At 41.7% G+C, this 24028-nt stretch overlaps 1 protein-coding gene and 1 non-coding gene across 3 annotated transcripts in view; one reads left to right on the forward strand and one right to left on the reverse strand.

The window, feature by feature from the left end:
* The window catches only part of GNPTAB (N-acetylglucosamine-1-phosphate transferase subunits alpha and beta), a 75879-nt gene that overhangs the window by 32330 nt on the left and 19521 nt on the right, over window positions 1-24028 (forward strand). For both annotated transcript variants that reach the window (XM_046646166.1, XM_046646167.1), the window contains exons 3-11: window positions 1908-2027; window positions 3337-3378; window positions 5616-5821; window positions 11323-11387; window positions 11659-11793; window positions 20205-20366; window positions 20774-20953; window positions 21141-21311; window positions 22830-22953. In XM_046646166.1, coding sequence (XP_046502122.1) covers window positions 1908-2027; window positions 3337-3378; window positions 5616-5821; window positions 11323-11387; window positions 11659-11793; window positions 20205-20366; window positions 20774-20953; window positions 21141-21311; window positions 22830-22953 — 1205 coding nt within the window. The remainder of the gene's footprint in view (window positions 1-1907; window positions 2028-3336; window positions 3379-5615; window positions 5822-11322; window positions 11388-11658; window positions 11794-20204; window positions 20367-20773; window positions 20954-21140; window positions 21312-22829; window positions 22954-24028) is intronic.
* On the reverse strand, window positions 2535-2725 carry LOC124230664 (U2 spliceosomal RNA). The gene has a single exon (XR_006886268.1). It is a non-coding gene; the product is annotated as a U2 spliceosomal RNA (small nuclear RNA).

Raw genomic sequence — 24028 nt, forward strand, 5'->3', positions numbered from 1 at the left:
TGCTATACTGAACCTTGACAGGAGTGTTGGTGGATGCTCAGCTATCACATATGCCTGAGTATGAGGTGATTCCTCATTTTCCCCAAGAAGCTCCGTGTCCCCTGGTACCTTTTTGACCCTCATCTCTTCCTATGTTCTTCCCTTTGCTTTCATTGTCTCTGCTGCACTGGCCACTAGTTCCTTGCCTATTTCAGATGGGGTTGTCTGCCTCAGGGCATTTGCACATGGTGTTCCCTTTCCTTGGACCGTTTTACCCCCAGTTACCCATGTGGCTTGCTTCCTCACTTCCTTCATGTCTTTGCTGACCTTCCAGTGAGGCCATCTCTGATCTCCCTATTTAAAACTCACCCCTACCACCTGGACACACTTTGCATCTCCATGTTCTGCTTTATTTTCTCCATAACATTTAGCATCATCTGACTTTATTTATTTGGTTTATTTCCTGTCTTCACCTTTCTAGAATGTAAGCTCCACGAAGGCACAGATTTGGCTTTTCTTTTATTTACTCCTGAGTCCCCAGCCCCTAGAACGGTGCCTAGCACATACCAAGTGCTCACTAAATATTTGTTCAACGAATGGATAACCACTCCTTTCTTCCAGTCGTCTCACCTACTTTAAGCTAAAAGTGATTGTCACTTCTACCATTGATTTTTTTCCTTTCCTAATTTGAAAGATGTAACCACCAAACTGCATTTCTTTCCCCATGAGACAATTAACCCTGTGCTGAGTAATCAGATTGTAGCCAAAAGCAAAGACGTGATGCTCGGGTTAGTCTTTGGGGCCCTGTACACTGCTGCGGGCCTGATCCTGGGCCTGCCTGGGAGGAAGACAAAGCTAGGGTAAGCTTTGGTCCTTGGCCTAAAAAGAACACCTATATCGTTTTTTGAAAAAGATCAAACTTGAAACAGAACCATCTAAAGTGTGTGTCCTTTGTCACTATGAACTCCTATGATAGGTCCAGAACAGGCCCTGAAAGATGAGTAGGAGTTTGGTAAGTTGGTGAAAGAAAGGGGAAGAAAGCTTTCAGCAGGGGTAAAAGCTGAACACAAACACAAGGATGAAGCTTAGACTGGATACTCGAGAATTAAAAGGCTGCCTGGTTCTTTATCTTGAAGATAAGATACTAAGGGAAAAATCACACAGGTTTGGGAATGTCTTCTGTGCTAGTGTCTCCTATAAATCAGTGACCCATTCAACAAAGGCGTACTGAGTTCCTCTGTGCCAGGCACTCTTGGAATCGGTCAAGTACTGCAGGGAACAAAATAGGAAAGTTTCCTGCCTTTTTGAGCTTACATTCTGGGGAGGGACACATATAATTACCAGTGTAGGTAGCAAGTTAATTATTTAATATGTTAGAAAGGTGAAAAGTGCTATGGAAAAAAGCAAAGCAAAGCAGGACAGGGAGGATTGGGAGGGGCTGGGCTTGGGGGCAGCGGGGAGTGGATGGCTGCAGCATTACATGGGGCCAGGTCTTCTCTGGGGACTGTTGGCTAACTGCTTTTTGGTAACTTTGTTTAGCTTCTGATTTCCTTTCTACATTTGACTGCATTTGCATCCCAGCTCTGTCGTTTGCTAAACTAAGAATGTAGCAGTTTAAACTGAGCTTCCAAGCACGCGGCGGCAATCTTGAAAGTGGAGTGATAGCAGCCTCCTTACAGGGTGGTTGGGAGGACCGAATGACGCAGATTGCACAGTGTCTAGCATAATGCAACTCACAGAAAAGGTTCTCAACAAACGTCAGTCCCACCACTCTAGTTTGCAAACATGCAATTCTGTGATATATGTCTTGGCTGGATTACCTTTTCATTGATTTTTTTCGTAACCTCTAAGTTTAAACTGTTGTACTCTTATTCCAAAATATGTTGGAAAAATGCATATAAGCTGGGGGCCGTGTGCATTTACCCTAGGCTCTGTCTGCCCATGCCCATCGACGTGGTTTACACCTGGGTGAATGGCACAGATCTTGAACTACTGAAGGAACTACAGCAAGTCAGAGAGCAGATGGAGGAGGAGCAGAAAGCTATGAGGTAAGGCTGATTCTTTTTTAAAAACAAACCACAAAAAGTTCCATGAGTACAAGTAACAGTACATTTCAGAAGGGTAGGGTGATGTTCACAATGCTGTCCAAAGGAAACTCTGCATCTCAGATTCATGCCGTTAGAAGATTTTGGCACTCATGTGTCCGACCCTTGTTTCTTGATGCTTAAGCAGGATCAGCCACTTTGGCGAGATGCTCGCCTTATATGTTAGATGGCCACTTTATGACCGTGGCGCTAGTGATGCCTTGCTCTCCGAGGGGCCTAAAGGTGAAGGAGCCTCCCAAAGGAGTCCCAGGCTTAGAAGCTGGCTCAGCCCAAGTCTGAGGCGTGATAGCTTCATGAAGTAAAAGTTTTATCATGCAGAATAGCTTCACGGTAATACCCATTCCCTTGAAAAGTAAAACAGGCCTCCAGACTTAACTTTTTTCCATTTGATAAAGGCAGTAAAAAGTATATTCCGCTTATCACCTCCCCCTTTTTTTTTAATTTCCCCAGAGGGGGTGCACCGTTCCTGGAGGTACTGCAATACCAAGTCGATGCGCGGAGTGGACAGAGCAAGCTCCTATTCCATCTCCCTGCTCCAAAGATCCATTTAATATATTGTCCTCAGATAGAGGATGTATCAGATATTAAACTGATAAGAACAGATACTACACTTCATCTTAGCCAAAAGGCCAAGAAGCAATACCTTTATCCCTTTTAATATCAAGTAATACACTATGGAACTAGAAACTTGGGTAATGTTTTTACTAGGGAATTTTGATCATTTCACTTACTTTATCTGGGAAAGGTGTAGTGAGCTTCTGGTGAGCCTTCAGAGCTGGGGATCTGGCCGGTGTAACTTCACCTTTGATTGCTCAGGAGTATTTGCTGAGAACTTCCTCGTTCACTTCTTTGTAAATGTTATGGGTGCACCCCAGGTGCAGGTCATTGGCCATGTTATACTGCCACAAATTGTCTCTTTGTCTCTGTGTCAGAGAATATAAGACCTTCCCAGTGCATGAAAATGACTTTGACAGGCTGGTGCCATGTTTTACTAGTAAAATGTAAAAGCTTACATTTTAAGTAAACTGTCGGGGTTACTGTGGGAGGTGCGTGAGAATATTTGTTGATCATATTTGATTGAAACATAATTTATTATGCATCTTAAATGTTATAAGCATTATAGTGCTTCCTAACCTACTGGGTAGTTCCAGTGGAGTAACCGAGAAAATCCGGGTTGTAGGTTACCTGTTAGTCACATTTAGGGCTAGCACTAGTCCGTGCAAATGTAATGAAATATATTTGTTTTCATTAGAGAAATCCTTGGGAAGAACACAACAGAACCAACTAAGAAGAGGTAAGCATTTTGAGTTTCCTCCCAGGAATAAAGATTGAAGCATTGAAGTGAAACTTCCAGGTTCTCACTTGTTTTTGTTTGGTGCACGTTATTTTGTATTTACTCTGTTACTCCTGTTCAATCCCTCTTCTGCTAGTTTTTGACCCTTAAATTAAGTGCATCCATTAGATGGAAAATTTTGCAGTGCCAAAGGCATAGTTGATTGAGAACTCTGATTTTTTTGGGTTGTAGCTAGCCAAAGCTTTATTGTTTCTGGATGGGTTAGAAAAAAGGTTTTCTTCTCTGTCGTTTTCATTAATCTGTCTTGCTGTACTGTTCTCTTGGTCCATTTAAACTCTAACTTACACCTAGTATTTTACTTAGAGTATTTATATCCATCATTTAATTACGTGTTCAGTATATATTTCCTTATCTTTAAAAGCTGTTATAGCTGTATGTCTTATCTTTAAGGACTTGGGAAGGCGATTTAGCTCAATGATAAGAATAAGCTGCATCTATCTTGATTTGAATCATACCTGATCTGATAGGTCTTTAAAACAAGACTGTGTCACTGAGAATCAGAAATCTGTTAACTGCCACTTCTCCACTTAACCATTAGACTTAAATGAAAGAGTTATTCGTAGAATTGAGCCTGAGGAACTTTGAGATCCAGAAGTGCCTTCTGAATCATCTCCTTATGTTAATTATTTATATTTATTTATTGTTAATACTGACTTTTAAATTATTTAAAGTAATGATGCAACATTACAGAAAGGTTGAGAGGAAAGTAAAAAGAGCAAACTCGCGTAATTCTATGGCCCTCATTCAACAACTCTGATCATTTTATTATTCCTTTTTCATGCATGTTTTTATAGTTATAATTTATAATCTATGCAGTTTTGTATCTTTTTACGTTTTATATAATCATAAATATTTCCATGTTGATAAATTATCTTCATACTTCTTACTTTTAAATTTTAATAGTTTTATAATACTCCATAAAATAACTATACTGTAATGTATTAAATGTTGGGCACTTTGGAATTTTCACTATTGTAAATATTTTGTGATGTTATATTTGGGTCCATGGCATTTTCTGTTTGTAGGTTTATTTGTTTTTCCTGTTTTGTTTCTCTTCTCCTCGGACTAGATTCCTGGAAGTAAATTACTGAGCAGGAAGCATATGTGTGTTTTATGGGTCTGCATGAGTATATATGTGTATATGTGTATGTCTACGTGCTATGTGTATATACAGTCATGCCTTACGTAACAGTGGGCTATAAACTGAGAAATGTGTTAGGTGATTTCGTCGTTGTGCAAGCATTACAGAGGGTGCTTACACAAACCTAGATGGTGTAGCCTACTGTACACCTAGGCTGTATGGTACTAATCTAAGGAACACCATTGTATACATGGTCCATCATTGACCGAAACATTGTTATGCACCTGACCGTATTACCAAATTGCTTTTCCAAAGAGGAAATGGGGGACACCCATTTGGAGTGACAGCAGCAGTGTTTGAGAGGAATAGGTTTACTATACTTGGACTAACATTGAGTCATCATTTTTTGAGGGAAACTAATTTAGTAAACAGAAGGTAATACCTCATCGTTCTCTTTTGCATTTCTTTGATTATTAGTGAGGTTGGACAATTTTATATATTGTTTGACTAGTTATAGCCCCACTTTGTGAATTCTCTTGCTGTGTCCTTTGCCTGTTTGTTTATTCAGGTAATGTGTTTATTCTAGGTATTTCTTATGTTTAAATAGAAATAGCTCATGTAAATTCATCTTAGAACCTTGTCGCATTTGCCCTTGTTTGCATTGGTGTTGTGTCATATCCAGTGTATTTAATTGTATTCTAGTTGGAATTGGTAAATTGTATCTGGTAAGATGACCCTCTGTTAACCAGAATTTATCTATTTCCTAATCTGCCTAATAATGAGCTTTACTGGGATTATGAGTAAGCTTTAAAACTAGTAATGAAATATTTAATTTCTTGTGCACCTTTGAGTTAGTAAATTTTGGTGGCAATCTTATTTTATTAATAGGAGTTGCACTTGTTTCGTAGTTTTATAAATACTTGCTAATTTTCTAAATGTTTATATTCTTGAGGTAAAATTCCTTGTTTATTAAAAGATTATAATTTTTTGTAGGATATAGAAAAACATCTGGCAAATTTAGTAGTGCCAGCAAGCTTTTCAGTGTTGATGAAATTTTCTAGAACATAGTTGTGAGCTTGTTGGTGTTTCTTTCCAGTGAGAAGCAGTTGGAGTGTTTGCTGACACACTGCATTAAGGTGCCGATGCTTGTCCTGGACCCAGCCCTGCCGGCCAACGTCACACTGAAGGACCTGCCAGCTCTTTATCCTTCTTTTCATTCTGCCAGTGACATATTCAATGTCGCAAAACCGAAAAACCCTTCCACTAACGTCTCAGTTGTTGTTTTCGACAGTACTAAGAATGGTAAGCTCTCCTTGTGGGTATTTTAAAATCATGTCATCGTTGGATGTTTGAATAACAAAATTCCGAATGGAGCAGACATGGTTCAATTTTAAAGAAATGCTCGGTAAACTAAAAACGTAAAAAGAGAAGCAACAGAGCTGCCATTGTATTTCAGACCTGACATCAGAAGGGGATTGCATATGTTTACTCTGTGTAATACAGATGCCTTCTGTTCTGTGGCAGGCCCTCACACCTGGGACTCACATCTGCCTCAATCTCTTTGCTCCGAGTTACTCTAGAGGCTTATTTATTTAATTTATTTTATCACGTAACTCCTGAGCAAGGTTGTTTTTTGCAGTTTGGACAGGACATACCTGGAGCATTCAGACTTTATATTCCGAAACATCTGGTTATACTGTACAGTGGATTTGGCAGATAATAGAATTAAAATTGTAATTCCTGGCGTAAAACTGCACCTTCATCCTTAGAGATTCCATCCTCACACTTGGCCACCAAGCTGCTGAGCCCGGTGCCTGTGTCTCCTTTTCTGGCCTCCTGTCTCTCCTTCTTCCTCTGCACTGAGCTCTCTACTTGGAGGCTCTATATTTTTCCCTTGTGTAAAATGAAAACTGTCCTGTTCCCTTTACCACATTGAGTCCTCTTCTCAAATTCCCATTCTTTTAATGTCATACGTCCCAGCTTAAATCTTTGGAACCATCTTTGACCTATTCTTTTTACTTCCCATAACTAATAATTAACCTTATCCTCTTACCGCTTTCATTTCTTGCAAATAACTCTTAGATTTCCTTCCTTTCTTACTCATCTCATTTCTTCTACACCAGACTGAATTCCTTCACACAGCCTCCAGTAATAGACACCTAGCTGCTCTGCCTACCTGTAAAGGTCTTCTCCAGTCTGTCCAGCAGATGGCTGTAAACAAATCAGAAGACTCTGATTTTTCGGTTCGCTCCCCTTTTGAGCAGAATAATATAGTAGTATATGTTGGTTTTTCCCATAAATATAAACACCTCTTCTGGTGTTTAAGATTCAGCTTTAATTGTCTTGATTCTGCCCGTGGATCCTCGCATCCCTGCCTTTCTTGCATCTTCCTCATGCTGTCCCTGTGTTCACACATATGTGGTGCTGCCTGTCCTGTTCCTCTTCCTCTCCCAGCCCATCTCCTGTTCTTTCCAACCCCATCTCAGATCTGTCTCCATGAATATCCTGGACTAGTACATCCACAATGATTTTATTTATTTTTACTTTTCTACATCCCTGTAGTACTTGTAACATAATTCACAACTTAGTTTTTAATTGCACAGGAGTTGATGGTGTTCTCATCTAATTTCTTCATTGAGCAGGAAACTTATCGCTCACCAGTTTGTGTCCTGAACGATGTCTAACATAGTGCTCACTTCCTGCTACTTAAGTTATTCGTAATTTGAAAGGAAATTGTAAGTTTTCCAAGTACATATATCTCCCCCTTCACCCTATAGATCTGTTTCTGAACTATTTTGTATAAACAACTTATGTTTTCTATTTAAGTTACATTTTAAATATATAGGGAAAACAAAGGGATAATCTTTGGGAAGTTTTCACAAATTATCTGATATATTTTTGGGCTAAATTTAGCTTTGTTTGGTTGGTTTTTTTTTAAGATTTTATTTTTCCTTTTTTCTCCCCAAACCCCCCCAGTACACAGTTGTATATTTTTACTTGTGGGTCCTTCTAGTTGTGGTATGTGGGACTCCACCTCAGCACGGCTTGATGAATGGTGCCATGTCTGCGCCCAGCATTTGAACCGGTGAAACCCTGGGCCACTGGAGCGGAGCATGTGAACTTAACTACTCAGCCACAGGGCTGGCCCCTGTTTTTTTTTTAAATTAGAGCTTCCTTAAATTAAGGTACTCCGATAACATTTTACCTGAAGAGAAAAAGGAATGACATTATGTTAACAATTACTGTATACATCAGTTATAACCTCTATGGAGAGAATCTCGGATTTTCCTCTACTAATTTTATAACATAAAGACTTAAAAGATTGTGAATTTTGATATAAGTAAAATCTGTATTAAACTATAGTCTTATTCATACTGTTTTTGGATTCCCACTTGGGTTTCTATTTGGCTCTCCTACTTAGTATATTCCTTCATTCAGCGAGGATTTCTGGAGTCACCGCTCTGAGTTGGCTGTTGTTCTAGGTAACAGGGAGACAGCAGACAACAACAAAAAAAAAGACGCATTCCTGCGGTTTGGGAGCTTTATTTCTAGTGGGCCACAACTCACTCTTTATCATCTTCTGTTATCTAGATCAGGGATTGCCGAAGTCTTTCTTCAAGGACCAGATAGTAAACATTTTAGGCTTTGTGGGCCAAGAAGCAAAATGGTGGATATTATATAGGTATTTATATATGCATTTACACATTTAACTATTTTGAAATGTCAATACTGTTCTTAGCGTGGACTATACTGAAATAAGCAGTGGCTAGGTTTTGGCCATGGACTGCCAACCCTGTCTAGATTTAAAAATTTGTACCCATATTTGACATTTCATTTATCTCATTTAACCTCTTCGCAGTTAATCATTGAGTTCTGTTGACTTTTTTCCCTTCTAATTTGTGTCATTTCTGCCCGCTTCTGATTATTTTGCCGTGTCACTTATGTCCTACACTTACTAATTGGACAGGACTTGAACAGTCCCCTGACCCAGCCCTGCGGCCGGCCTGGGCCTGGGTCCCCACGGCAAAGTGGTGTTTCCTATCAAGCTTATCCCCTTTGATGTACAGGAAATGAATTTCCTCCTATGACAGTTCATTTTACCTCGGGACTTCATTGACTTTTACAAGGAATTACAAAGTGCTTTCTCACACTGGTTAAATGTGTACCCCTTGAGAGCCTACAGAACTAATCAGATCCCTTTCCCGTGTGACATTTGTTTTCATTCTTCTTTAGCTGTCTCTTAGGGGTTTGTCTGTGTTCTGGTTTGCTCTTCTCAGAATGAGCTTCAGTTTCTATTACTTTTAAAGTGTGTCAGCTGGCATTCTATTTCAGTGTGGTTCAATCTGCAAACCAAGTGGGACTATTCATTCAACAAATATTTACTGAGTGCATACTAAGTGCCAGGTTCTCTGTGCTGAAGATGCAGTAGTAAACAGATGGACAAACAGTCTCTGCCCTTGTCAAGTTTACATCTTGGCAGAGGGAGACAGACAATAAATGAAACATACAAGTAAATTGGATAGTTTGTGGATGATAAGTCCTGTAGAGAAAAATTGAGCAGGGGCAGACTGACTGATAAGGTGATTTTGAGTGAAAATTTGAAGGTGAGAGCGCCTTCATGAAGCCAACATGAATATATGGGGAAGGGGTGATTCAGGTAAGTGGTATAGCCAGTGGGAAGGCCCTGAGGCAGGAGTGTATCTGGCATGTTAGAAAAAGAGCAGGGAGGCCAGTGTGGCTGGAATAGAGTGAAAAAGGGAGAGGAGAGGGGGCAAGAGATGAGCCTAGAGAAGTAACTGGGGACCAAATGGTGTGGGCCCTGGTAGCCGTGGTGAAGACTTCGGCTTTATAGACATGTGTTGCTTAATGGTGTGGATATGTTCTGAGAAGTGCGTCGTTAGGCGGTTTCATCGTTGTGAGAACATCATAGAGTGTACTTATACAAACCTAGATGGTATAGCCTACTACACACCTAGGCTATGTGGTACTAATCTTATAGGACCATTGTGGAATATGTGGTCCATCGCTGACTGAAATGTCATTATGCAGTGCATGACTACAACTCAGAGTGCAACAAGGAATCGTTGGAGGGTTTTGGGTAGAGGAGTAATGTCATCTGACTTATGTTCCCAAAGGATCAGTCTGGCTGCTGTAGTGGGAATAGACTGAGGAGGGGGCAAAAGTTATAATTCAGACAAGTGGGAAGGTGGCTTGGATCAGCGTAGTGTTAAGTGGTTGGATTCTGGACATTTTAAAGGTCAACCCAGCAGGGTTTCCTGATAGATCAGTATTGGAGAATGTCACCTTTCTTACTCTGAGTACTCTACTTCTGTTTAAAAGCACAACAATGTGATGGAAACTCAGGATGGCCACAGCGCATTGTTGACTCATACAGAACTCACTGTCGACTAAAACTCCTAAGTCTTTATAAAAAAAATTTATATGTGCTAATGCTCAAATCCCTCTTTTATGCTTGTGTAGTTGGTCTTTGGTGCCAAGTTAAACATCTTAGCATTGTTTGTGGGAGAGTTTATTTTGCTAGATTTGACTCACTGCTTCACATAGTAAGAACTTTGGGGACCCCTTAGTCTGTTGTCTAGGATAATAGCCTCTCTGTCAGCTTCGTGTGAATCCACACAGTTCACAAGCCTGCCTTCTGTGTCTTCCAAAACCTTGTTGGAGAGTCGAACAAGACAGAACCTATGGCACACCTCAACAATCTCCCTCTACGTGACTGTGGCATTATAATTCACACTCTCCAGGCAGAATTGGTTATAATCCACCCACCTTGAGATCTAGCCAATATGTCTCTGTTATATCCACAAAGGTGACATGAGATGTTGTTAGTAGGTTGCTGAGATTACATACAAATACGTATACTGCATCCAGTAGAATTCTCTGTCTACCAGTGTAGAACCCACCATATCAGTGGAAAGAGAGACAGACAGAGACAGACAGAGGTGTATATCTGAGAGAGTTATTCATCATGAACACCTACTCTTAACGCTCAGTGCTTTGTTTAAAGATAAGCAGTCTATTGCGAAGGTTCTCTTTTCTCCAGTGCTCACCAGCTATATTTTTATGGTGCGTTTGAGACTCTTGCCCAGGACTGACATCCATCTTGCCAGGGTGTAATTTGCAGAATTAGATGGGCACCTTCTGTGCCCATTTTGAAGATGAGAACTACAGCTTTCTGACTTCTCTTCTGTTTTCCATGATCCTTGAATGTCAGCGGCAAGTTTGCTGATCTGATTTGTCCCTGTCACGTTAGAACTCTCTCTCAGTTGACTTGTGTCATCACGTCTCGTCCCTGCCCCCTCCACTTCGTCTGCCCTCTTCAGCATTACCTGGTGAATCTTAGGAATTCACTCTGACTCCCAGGGTGCCCTAGAGTCTGCACGAGCTCCCTCCTGGTGACCTAAATGCCACTGGCCTGGCTTTCAGTGGCCCTCTTCTTCTGGTTACCCTTTTGTCCCAGTACTCACCACTCCCAAATATTTTACTCTAGTCCAGCAATTCTTTTTTTTCCCCATTAAACGTGGTTGATGTTTGCTCCTGCACGTTTCTGCTGCCTGCATGAATTTCTCCTTCGGTATTGCAAAATTTAACATTTAATTGTACACTGATTTCCATCATTCCCCTTTTGTTGGGGGGGTTAATTTTGTCTTCCCCAGCTGCCTCTTTTTGAGACCATGTATTATACCACTTGAACAGCTCCCAGTATGCTTTGTACAGTGTCCTGGCAGACATCGTAGTTAAGTATTGATTAAAAATATGCCTATGTATTGTATTCTTTATTGCAGTTGAAGATGCCCATGCTGGAATGTTTAAAGGAAACAGCAAACAGACAGTTTGGAGGGGCTACTTGGTATGTTGTTTCAAATGAATTGTATTTTTGCAGTGACTAGAATAAAAGTATGAGGAATAAAGCTGTTTTACTTTGAGAGGCTTTTTACTGTTTACTTTTCCTCCAAGGCTAGCATACAAGGACGTATTAATGAATGTTGATCTGAGTCCTCTTAACATTGTTATTTTGAAGCTTGAATGGTGCAATAGATCTTTACTAGTTTTCTCAGCTGTGAGCTTTCACCAGCCTTATGTTGCAGAGAGTGAGTTGTGTTTTCCCCCTCTTATTTTAGACCACAGATAAAGAAGTCCCTGGGTTAGTGCTAATGCAAGATTTGGCTTTCCTGAGTGGATTTCCACCGACATTCAAGGAAACAAATCAACTAAAAGCAAAACTGCCAGAAAATCTTTCTTCTAAAATAAAACTGGTAAGAGCATAAAAAATAGAGGAATCAATATAGCTTATCTCATTTAATACATGACCCTTCTCTTGTGGCCCATTTCCTGGTAATACAGCTCTGACAATCATAAGAAGCAAAGAGGGTCTCTGTTCTGCCACAATCTGTTGTCCTGAAGATGACTCTTTATTTATAGAAGATCTTTGCTCCTTATTCTTAATTTGGGCAAGATTCTAAGAGTCTTATTTGGTTTGTTGGTTTCCCAGACAGAAGCAAGATTCATTTGTTTAACAAACGAGCTTCTGCTGTGTGTCAGGTGCTGTTATAGCTGCTGAAATACAGCAGTGGACCAAACAGACGAGAGTCCTGATGGAACTTACAGCATAAGGGCCATGGGAGCATGGTAGGAGGAGATGGGAGGGACCACCCATGTAGCTACATACACATAGACTCCAACCTGCGCATTTATTAAGAGCTTTCACTCGTAAAGAGAGTACACTTCAGATATTTGGAACATTTGGTAATGTGAAACCTTCATTAATAGCTAATTGAGCCATTAATGTATCTAGGATTTATACCTATGAACTCTTCACGCTTGACCATTAATGCCATTTGATAGAGTTGAGTTTGGATGCTGCCCTGTGACATGCCTTTTCCTTGACATTTATTGTGTTCAGAGCCATTTGCCAGATTGATTTAGAGCACAGTCCATGTGGGTGTACTTTCCTTTTGACCTTATGTCAAGACGCCTGCTGTTCTGTCAGAAGCATTCCAGGGGGTAAAACATGAATGTCATTTCTCTTACAATAGAGGGCATGATGTTCTTGGCTCAGAATTTGTTAGGCTTTGCTTTTCTTGATGTTACAAAGAAATGTTCTTGAAATCCTGCCATGTGTTTAGCTTACCAGATTCTTCCTTCCTTCTATTGACGTCATTTAACATTAGAGGTGGAAGGATGGGAATGGAGGTAGTGTTGGGGAGAGCTGTGACTGTGGGGGAGTTCTTACTTAGTTCATGTCTTGACCATGTTTTGTATAGCCCTTCCCCCCTCAAAGTTCCCTTTAACTTGTTTCTTTTTCCTCATAAGTGTTTCAGTTTTAAGATACATTGTATTACCTTTGTAAATATGATGGTAATATGAATGACATTTATGTTTTCTTTTTTTCATGGTTTCCTTCATACCTTTTTTTTTTGAGGAAGAGTCCCTGAGCTAACATCTGTGCCAGTCTTCCTCTATTTTGTATGTGGGATGCCTCCACAGCATGGTGGACGAGTGGAGTTGGTGTGCACCTGGGATCCGAATCTGCAAACCTGGGCTGCCAAAGTGGAGTGTGCAGAACTTTAACTGCTGGGCCATGGGGCTGACCCCAATAACTTTCTTTTTGGTACTGGAACTATGGTAGTGCCCAGCTAGATTAGGGTTAAATTATTTCTTAGTCTGCAGTTATTTTTAAATAGATATTATATCCCTCCTTTTCGTGAGTTACTTTTAGTTCTGATTTGGGCAGATAAAACCATAGATTAACATTCATTTCAGCCAATGTTTATTTGGTTTCTTGGCGTCTTAGCTATTAGTTCTAGAATTATAGACACATGCGTATCTGTACTTTTTTTTTCCCCCAGTGGAAAATGAGAAAACTTTATTTAAAAACCTTGTAGAAACCCTAAAGGAACAAAAAGCCATATTCCATAAATTGGGGCACTCAATATCCCAAAGCCGTCAAATGGCACCCTCAGTCCAGGCCAAATCTTAATGGACTTTCCAGGAACTGGGAAGCTGCTTGCAAAGCACTTATGGTTTTTCTTTGTTGAATTTTTTTTTTCTATAACATAATTTTTTTTAATTAAGATTATGATAGTTAATAACCTTGTGAAATTACAGTTGTACATTCTTATTAGTCATGTTGTAGGTACACCACTTCACCCTTAGTGCCCTCCCCCAACTCCCCTTTCCCCTGGTAACCACCAATCAGCTCTCTTTGTCTATATGTTAACTACCATCTACGAGTGGAGTCATACAGAGTTCATCTTTCTCTGTCTGGCTTATTTCACCCAGCATAATACACTCAAGGTCTATCCATGTTGTTGTGAATGGGACGACTTTGTCCTTTTTTATGGCTGAGTAGTATTCCATTGTATATATATACCGTACCTTCTTTATCCAATCATCAGTTGCTGGACACTTAGGTTGGTTCCATGACTTGGCTATTGTGAATAATGCTGCGATGAACAGAGGGGTGCATGTGACTTTTGGAATTGCTGATTTCAGGTTCTTAGGATAGATACCCAGTAGTGGGATGGCTGGGTCATAGGGTATTTCTATTTTTAACTTTTTGAGAAATCTCCACACTGTTTTCCATAGTGGCTGCACCAGTTTGCATTCCCACCAACAGTGTATGAGGGTTCCTTTTTCTCCACAACCTCTCCAACATTTGTCACTCTTGGTTTTGGATATTTTTGCCATTCTAACAGGTATAAGGTGATATCTTAGTGTAGTTTTGATTTGCATTTCCCTGATGATTAGTGATGATGAGCATCTTTTCATGTGTCTATTGGCCATCCGTATCTCTTCTTTGGAGAAATGTCTGTTCATGTCCCCTGCCCATTTTTTGATTGGGTTGTTTGATTTTTTGTTGTTGAGCTGTGTGAGCTCTTTATATATTATGGAGATTAACCCTTTGTCACATGAATAACTTGTAAATATTTTTTCCCAATTAGTGGGCTGTTTTTTTGTTTCAATCCTGTTTTCCCTTGCCTTGAAGAAGCTCTTTAGTCTGATGAAGTCCCATTTGTTTATTCTTTCTATTGTTTCCCTCGTCTGAGGGCATATCTGTACTTTTGACTGTCAGCTCAAATTTCTTAGGCAGAAAGAATGACATTCCTGATTCTATTTATATAATTCCAACTAAAATAAATTTTTTTTTAAGATTGGCACCTGAGTTAACATCTGTTGCCAATCTTTTTTTTTCCCCCTTCTTCTTCTCCCCTAAGCCCCCCAGTACATAGTTGTATATTCTAGTTGTAGATCCTTCTGGTTGTGTTGTGTGGGACGCTGCCTCAGCATGGCCTGATGAGTGGTGCCATGTTTGGGCCCAGAATCTGAACTGGCAAAACCCTGGGCTGCTGAAGCAGAGTGCACAAACTTAACCACTCGGCCATGGGGCCGATCCCCTTTTCTTTTTTTTCCAAGTAAGATAAATTTTTAAAGGAAAGAAGATTCATGACGTGTCTCCATTCTCTGCTCAGGGTTGACTGGCCCATGTCTCTCTCTGCTGCAGCAGCTCACCGGTGCATCTGCTGGTGGATGGGTGTGTGCTGCCAAAGAATGCCTCTCCAAGTACTGGTCGATCCTTCAGCAGGCTATTTTTGGGTGACATGGAGTGGTATCCGCAGGTAGAGGTAGGGTGGGGTAGTAACTTAATTGGACGAGGAGTACCAACAAGTTTCGTGCATGGTGATACCCCTTTCCATCATTCATTCACCCAGTTGGAGATTTATTTGGATTCTCAGACTTGTCTTTGTGGTGGCCAGCACCTCCTCAGAGGGTCAAGCTAATCATCGGTAACATTCATTGCAGGTCATTGTGCTGATGCTAACACCTGTTATCAGCTTCAGGGATTGGGACTTCTGATTTTTGGAGGCTAGAGAGAAAATGAGGAAGAGGAAGAATAGAGGTACTGTGTCAGCCTTCGAGCCTAGTTCTTCAGTGACTCTGCTTCGTTAGGTTCTTCTTCCTGGTTTTATTATGAGTACCCTGAGATAGAGTGTCCTGTCATTGGGTTCCCAGTCCACTCCTAGTGAGCATTTATCAACTGCCTGCTCTGTGCCAGGGACTGTGCTCAGGATAACTGGGCAAATAAAAGCACTTAAGTAATTTTGGGGTGTGATCACTGCCAAATAAATCTTTATACAAAGTCCTGTGAGAACATGTGAGTTTTAGTCATACTGGGGCCAAGGAAGGCTTTGCGGAATAGGAAACAATTTAGCTGGGCCCTGCACAGAGCAGCCATTTTCCCAGCAGAGAAGGGAGTGGGAAAAACCATCCCAAGAACAAGAAGAGGGAGCCGCCTGAGCAAAGGGTAGACGGTGGAGCTAAGTGGTGTTTTCAGAGAACCAAGGCGACTATTCCAAGAGGCGCAAGCCCAGGCAGGGATGTTGCTGGTGCAGAGACTGGGAAGATGGGTTGAGGCCAGATTGAGAAAGATCTCCTGGTGAGGAGCGTGGACTTTATTGTGGAGGCGGGGGACGTCTCTAGGAGGAGGCGGAGGAGCCGATCATTTCTAAGAACACAGCAGGGAAAGCTGTAGCAGGTAGAGATTAGACAAGAAGAGGCTGGAGGCAGGAAAACCAGTTCAGCCACCCCTGCCATAGCCCTGCAAGACATTCGGGTTAGACAAGTGGTGAATTCAAAGCCGTGGTGCCCATGATGAGGATGGTTCTAGAAATAGAACCTCAACGCGACCCAGTGACTTGTTAGCTCTCGGAGGAGAGAGAAGGAGAAATGAAAGGGGAAGTGGATGTTACTAGTGAAGATGGAAGTGATGGCATTAACCACACTCAGAGCTTCAGTGGGAGAAGCAGGTTTTCGGGAAGGAAACCCAGAGCTCAGTTCAGGGTGTGTTACATGGCGTGTGGGAGGAAAGGGCCGTTAGACACTGGACTTCAGGATCTGGATGGCTAAACCATTTTGCCCTTGGAGGCTCCTCTGGGAGGCCTTTGCCAAGGCCTGTGGCATCCCAGCCATCTGGGGCTGAGTTCGTCCCGGAGACCCTCACCCTCCTGCGAGCATCTCAGGACAAGTATTTACGCCTCTTCACCTGCTACCCTAGCGATCACCTCGGGGCCTGGCACTTGCTGCTGCTGGAGAAATGCTGTTGAAGGAATGAGCAAGAAGAAAGGCTGTGACTAAATACACCTACCATATACAATGTCCTGGAATATAAAAGGAAACATTTCAGCAATGCGATTATCCAAAGGAGTCATTTAGGGTTTGTTTTTTTTTCCCCCTGCTGAGGAAGATTCTCCCTAAGCTAACATCTGTGCCATCTTCCTCTATTTTGTATGTGGGTCGCTGCCACAGCATGGCCGCCAACAAGTGGTGTAGGTCTGCACCCGGGAACTGAACCCAGGCCGCTGAAGCAGGGCATGCCGAACTTAACCACTAGGCCATGGGGCTGGCCCCTCATTGAGGGTTTTGATACCAAGGTTGTATACATACGACTACTTTGCCTTTATCATTTTATTTGGAGGAAACTCAGAATCCCCACCCCCACCTCCAGGAGCAGCAGTGGGCCTTGAAAATGGTTTCATTTGCAAGATAATAGATTTCAATTTATAAAATCTTTTCTGTGGACTGTAGTCTTACAAATCAACAATCTTTTCTAATAAAGCTTTTTAGTTTGAGAGACCTTGAGTTGACTCCTTTATGATCTCATTAATTGCCCTCTATTTTATCTGTTGAGTTTTTTGTATGTGATGGGCACAGAATTCACCTTTTGAGAAATCAGATGATCCGTAGTCTTTATTTTCAGCTCAATCTAAATCATTCTGTTTTTAGACTTTTTGATTCATGGTAGGTTTTTTGTTTGTTTTTTATTTCTGTTCCCTTCTTCTTTCACATATGTTAAAGCAGGTGGAAAGCTTCCCAAAGCTGTCAAGTGCGATCCCACGTTCAGGTTAATTCAGTGATAGTGGTTGCTGAGTGGGTGTGCAAAAGAGGTGGAGAGCACAGATGCGTCCTCCAGCTACTTATAATATGGTTTGGAAGCAGAGTGTGTGCATAGGATATATTCAAGCAGCAAAGAAAGATAGTGTAAGATTAGCTATTGAAGAGAGTAGTACAAACGTTGAGTTGGCATTTAGAGACAGGGAAGTTTGTGGATCAGAGACGGGGAAGTTTTCACAGAGAAGAGAGTCTTCACGGATCCTTGAAGCCTGCCTAGGTCGTTTGATTTGACCAGAAAGACAGTGCAGGCAGGATGGGAACAGCATGTTGTCCTCCCTGGACTTTCTGCCCCTCAAACTTCTGTTCAGGGTATGTTCAAGGTCACAGTAAATTGTAGTATGTAAGTAATATTGTACTAATGCCCCTTCTTTTGGTGACTGCTCTGAAACTATCTTAGGCATCTGCTCTTTTTTTTTTCTTTCTTTTTTCCTGAGGAAGATTATTGCTGAGCTAAAATCCATGCCCATCTTCCTCTATTTTATATGTGGGACGCCATCTCAGCATGGCTTGATGAGCGGTGTGTAGGTCCATGCCTGGGATCCGAACCTGCAAACCCTGGGTTGCCAAAGTGGAATGTGTAAACTTAACCATTACGCCACTGGGCCGGCCCTGAGAAACTTTTAAAGTGTTTAGATAAACATATAATTTCAAGTGAGAAGCTATATATGGAGGCAGTTACCCAAGCCAAGACCTCCAGCCTTAGGCACTTACTACAACTGCTTTTCCTTACTATCTCCCGTCTCTCTTCCTTCTGGCATAACTAAGTAAAGTGTCAAGGATCGGGGTGCCATCTAGTGGCCAGCAGAGGGTACTTCATCCCCACCCTTTTCACCGCTTACAACTTGGTTACAGCAGCAGAAAATCATTTTCATACATGTAAACATTCCCTTAAGCTTTTTACTTTTCATCTCTCTTCCAATTATTGTATAGTTACCTTACAAAAATATCTGTGACATTTCAAAATAGTTTTTCAGAGTAGAAGCAGTTTGGATAGAAGAGATTAAGATAAGGGTATTTTCCCAATAAATTTTAAATTAAATTAGAATATTGAAGTCCTGCGTTTGCTTATTCTAGAATAGTGATTTTTGAACTCCAGGGAGCTCTCGGAGGTGCTGTGGGAGGCAGGGTGGGAGGGAGGGTAGGGGCAGGGGAGGCTGGGGGTGGGTCTGAGACTCTCTAGGTACCCAGATAGAAGGATATGTGCCCTGCGTGGCCTGCCTTCCATCTGCCCCACACACCCAGGCGGGATGGTGACAGTGGGGAGAGCAGGCACCGTCAAGGTGAAAGAAAGTAGTCAGTCAGGAAGACAGTACACACTTGTGTAGGTACACACATATACCCACACCCAGTTTGTAGTAAGAGTTAATGACCTACGTCATAAAAAGGGGGAAAGATGTAAATGAAATTCTAACTCTAAACTCCAGGTTTGGGCCGACATAACCTCAGGAAACTCTGAAAGATGAGCTAAATCTAGTCATGTAGCATAGACAAGAGCTCAGCAGGAGCCCAGAATAATTTGTGTTTGCTCTGTTTTATAAATTAAGAAAGAGACTAGCTCTGTTAGAAGAGCCGGTTCAGCACAAAGATTTTGCTGTCCTCAAATAGTGGTTTTCAATCCTCCCCCCTTTTTTAAGCTCTGAAAGCCTCTTTTTATCCAAAGTTGTACAATACAGAGTTAGAACATTGAACAGATCAAGGGTGGTGTGGACTCTGGTAGAGGCAGGGAAGTGTGTGTGTAAAACATGTTGATGTCTGTGATGTTCCCTCTTAGATTTAGGATTGCGTTGAGAGCTTTACCCCAAAAGGTGATTTTCCTGTGGAAGCACTTCAGGCAGCTTTGCCAAAGACATTCCTCTCAGGTGTGGGGCGCAGAAGCTGTGCGGACACCCTGCTGGCCACTGTGCTGTCCACCAGTCCCAGCAAAGCTGCACTGCAGGGTTTTCCCCAGTATAAGCAGATTGGAAATATTCTAGAACAAAGGTCACAGACTGGTGACCAAATGTATTTTGCTTGAATGTATGACAGTTAAAAATGTTTGAGCCAACATGGAAAATTGGGAAAATTTCATGTAACACTAGGGGATCCTGGCCTCTCAGGAGATCTGCCGGTGCTTGTGGATGTTGAGGAGTGGCTGCACCTTCCAGACACGTCCTGAGATGTCCTGTTGGCCACAGCCCCACCGCTCCCTTGTGTTCTTAAATACCTGCTCTCTTCTGTTCATTTGGGAAATGTGTCTGGCCTGTTTGTCTTTTTTTTTTTTTTTTGGTGATATTGGCTTGCTATTTCATATATATATATGAAACTTTTTTTTTTTTTTGAGGAAGATTAGCCCTGAGCTAACATCTGCCGCCAATCCTCCTCTTTTTGCTGAGGAAGACTGGCCCTGAGCTAACATCCGTGCCCATCTTCCTCCACTTTATATGTGGGACACCTACCACAGCATGGCTTGCCAAGCAGTGCCATGTCCGCACCCAGGATCTGAACTGGCGAACCCTGGGCCACTGAAGCCGAACGTGTGCACTTAACCGCTGCGATACCAGGCCAGCCCCTATATATGAAACTTTTAGTCTCTATATAATATACATCTTATAGATACTATATATGGTATATATTTAATATAAATTATATTTAGAGATTAAAGCTCAAACTGGGAATTTAAAGGTGTCTCTTCTTTGAGACATGTTTTTCCATATGTAACCCTGTTGTTACTTTGTAGTTGCAGTTGTATTCAGAGGCCAGTGTGGCACTTCTAAAATTGAATAACCCCAAAGATTTCCAAGAACTGAATAAACAGACTAAGAAGAACATGACCATCGATGGAAAAGAACTGACCATAAGTCCTGCGTATTTATTATGGGATCTGAGTGCCATCAGCCAGGTGAGGGAATCAGAGATTCTTTTAAAACCTGAATTGAGGGTTTCGAGTGTTAAAGATTTATAAGTCACTATATTAGAAGAAGGAAGAGGACTTGCAGAGACGTGAGTTGATTGGAACTTTTCTGATTTTTCAGCCACTGCTACTGGTTAATATTAATTGAAGTGAAATAGAATCAGATCCAAGAACCTTTTCTAAAAAGTATGTTAAAGAAATGCTGTGTATTTGTGTTGCTGTTGTTATTTTAAATGTGCTGAGTCGTTTGCATTTTTCTGTAGTTTAAAAGTAGGACTTGGTCTTTAAAAGTCCACCAGAGCGCCCTGAGAGCAGAGGGCAGGGGCCAGACGGGAGGAGGAGGTGGTATGATTTAAGGGATATTTTGCATCTTCATGTGCCAGTGTTTTTCTCAGTCTAAGCAAGATGAAGACGTTTCTGCCAGCCGTTTTGAAGATAATGAAGAGCTAAGATACTCACTGCGATCTATCGAGAGGCATGCACCATGGGTTCGGAATATTTTCATTGTCACCAATGGGCAGATTCCATCCTGGCTGAACCTTGATAATCCTCGAGTGACAATAGTAACACACCAGGTACACCCGAGGCTGTGGTTTCCTTTTCTGTCTCTTTCTGTTCTTTTATTTATCCCTAATTTCATTCCGTTCACCCTCCTCACCTCCATTTCCACCTCCCTTCCTTCCTTCCAAAAACAAGGACAACAAGAAAAACTCTAATCCCTCCTCTTTTTCTCCTTTTTTTTTTTTTTTTTTTTGTTACAAGGATGTTTTTCGAAATTTGAGCCACTTGCCTACCTTTAGTTCACCTGCTATTGAGAGTCACATCCATCGCATCGAAGGGCTGTCCCAGAAGTTTATTTACCTGAATGATGATGTCATGTTTGGGAAGGACGTCTGGCCAGACGATTTTTACAGTCACTCCAAAGGTCAGAAGGTAAGTGCCTAAGAGGAAGGGATGCCTAGCTTGAAAGTCACTTACAAGTTATAAGGGGGAACTCAGGAATCAGCATACATACTACAATATTCAAGATTGATCAAATAAGCATTTTTGAGTGCTTAGCCCAGGGGGGTTACTACTAGGAAACTACTCCTTTCTAGTAGTTGCTTGCTTTCCTACATCCTCAGACACCCAGAGCTCTCTGACTCTCTAAAATTTTCTACTATAACAGCAGCAGAGAAAGCAAAACTACTATGAAACTCAAAGTCGTGGTAATGATGTCAGCAAAATGCCCAAGAGAAAGTTAGCTCAATTTTCTGCTTAAAGACATGAATGCAATTTCATTGAAGGCAGCCAGTCTCTAGCTTTGAGAGGCAGGATGGAGAAGTGGTTGTGAGCACAGACCCAGGAGCCAACTGTTTAGGACAGTCCTGGGCGATGGCTTGATGTCTGTGTTTCCTGTCTGCATAGTGGGGAAAATAGGAATACCCTTGTAGCATTGTTAGAAGCCTTCATTGATAAGTTGGAGACTTATCGCCATAGCTTATAAGTTATACAACTTGGTAGCCACTTTTTCTCTCGCCGTGTATGCCACCCCAGTGTGCTCATTCTCCTGTTCCCCTGTTCAGTTCAGTTGCCTTGTGTTAGATTGTAGAGCTGCAGAGTTGAGCTGTGGCTCGACAGGGGAGACACACAAAATCAGTGACTGTGTACAGTGATTTCAGTGCTGGCAGGTGCCCTGTGTGCTAAGGAGTAGGAGCAGGGGAGGCAGACATCAGACAGGGATGGGGAAGAATTCAGATCTGATTGAAGTGAACTTTGAAGAACAAGTAAGACTCAATTAGATGAAGAAAGACATTCCAAATAGATGGAATGTGCAAAGGCGTGGAGACTTTTAAAGGGGAGTGTGTTTTTTTAAATGATTCTAATTTAAAAAGTAACCATGTACCGTATTACTCACTTTGGAAGCAGGCGAGTTCATAACTCAGATTGCTGAGCTGATTAATTCGCCAGGGCTTTATGCATGGAGATGAGGATGTTGAGAGTTCATCTGCAACTTTTCTCAGCCCTGAGACGAGATAATGGCGCTTCTCACAGAAAAGCAGTGACTTGTCTGGTATCCTTTCCATCTGCACACTTTTGTGCTTGCATTTAAGTCTGTTGTGTTGCTATTTTATTTCAAACTAGATTATAAGGCCATGCTGTGAGAAACTAATCCACGAGTTGAGCCCCCGTCTGCTCTCCTCGAGTGATGGGGAAGAGTCCTGTGCTCAGGAGGCGTCGCCAGCAGATCGGGGCTTAGGGAACTACAGTGTGGGCAGCAAACTTAAGGCAAAATGTGCCGGGGAGTATAGACAGCCCTGGGAAAATGATAGCCCTTTGTAGAGGCTCAATTTTTTTTTTTTTAAAGGAATCCTAATTTCTTTAAAAGATTTAAAGGAATCTGACACTTTTTGAGAGTAAAAAATGTCAGAAACCAGAAAGCATTTTATTTTCTCTCTGGTTTTATCATAGGTTTATTTGACGTGGCCTGTGCCAAACTGTGCCGAGGGCTGCCCGGGTTCCTGGATTAAAGACGGCTATTGTGACAAGGCTTGTAATAATTCCGCCTGTGATTGGGATGGTGGGGATTGCTCTGGTAAGGATGTGTTCAGATCTAATTTGTTCATGTTTGTGGAATTTTTTCCATTCTTAATTATTATTGAACATGTGCAGTGACTAAACATTTTTCACATATTAAAACAATCCCGTAGGGCCAGCCCCAGTGGCCTAGTGGTTAAATTAGGTGTGTTCCGCTTCGGCGGCCCAGGTTCAGTTCCCAGGCCTGGACCTAGGCCACTTGTGTGTCAGTGGTCATGCTGTGATGGTGACTCACATACATTAAGAGGAAGATTGGTAGCAGATGTTAGCTCAGGGTCAGTCTTCCTCAGCAAAAAAACACATCAGTCAGTCAGTAATCATAAACTCTCTGGAGGGATGACTAGTGTCCCCATATGGCCCAGTTTATTCATATTATCCATTGTTGAGGGCTTTTTTCCCACATTGACCCTGCACTTGAAAATGCCTCTTATTATTATTTAAAATATGAAAATCAGGAATACCCTTAATTATGTAAGCTCAAGAGCAAGAATCCCTCTAAACTGTTCTTGTAGGAGCTCCTGGCCGATGGCTCTCAGCAGCAGATTGCTGTGGGTCAGAGAGTGGATGCAAAAGAAAGAAACTTCTCAGCATCTCTTCTCCCTTTCTTACGTGCTTATATTTGGACTTGTTGATGATAAGTTTTCACATTTATTTATTTTCTTTCAGTTTATAAAGCATGTGAATTTATAAAGCATTATGTATTATCCACTTGAATTTCTTAGTCACCTAAGAAAGAGAGAGTATGTGTGCGGATATCATCATCCCCATGTTCCATGTGTGGAAACAGATTTGGAAAAGTGTGGAGTGTTGGAGGAAACAAAGCTTCAAGCTCTGTTTCGGTCAGATCTGTCAGACACACTTTTGAAAAACACAGGCAGCTGCAGGGAGAGAAGGCAGACGTGCAAAGTGATCTGTGCAGTCCTGAGAACTCAGCCCCTGATAGAGCGGTAACATTTGATAACGAGGTTGGCACCCCTAGTAGGACACGTTTTTGGCAGTTCTGACAGTCGCAGTCTTCAGAATAATCTCCCCCCCATCCCTGCTCCTCCGTACACATCTGCACATGACCCCTT

Source organism: Equus quagga, chromosome 19, assembly GCF_021613505.1.
Source record: "Equus quagga isolate Etosha38 chromosome 19, UCLA_HA_Equagga_1.0, whole genome shotgun sequence".
NCBI classification, from domain to species: domain Eukaryota; kingdom Metazoa; phylum Chordata; class Mammalia; order Perissodactyla; family Equidae; genus Equus; species Equus quagga.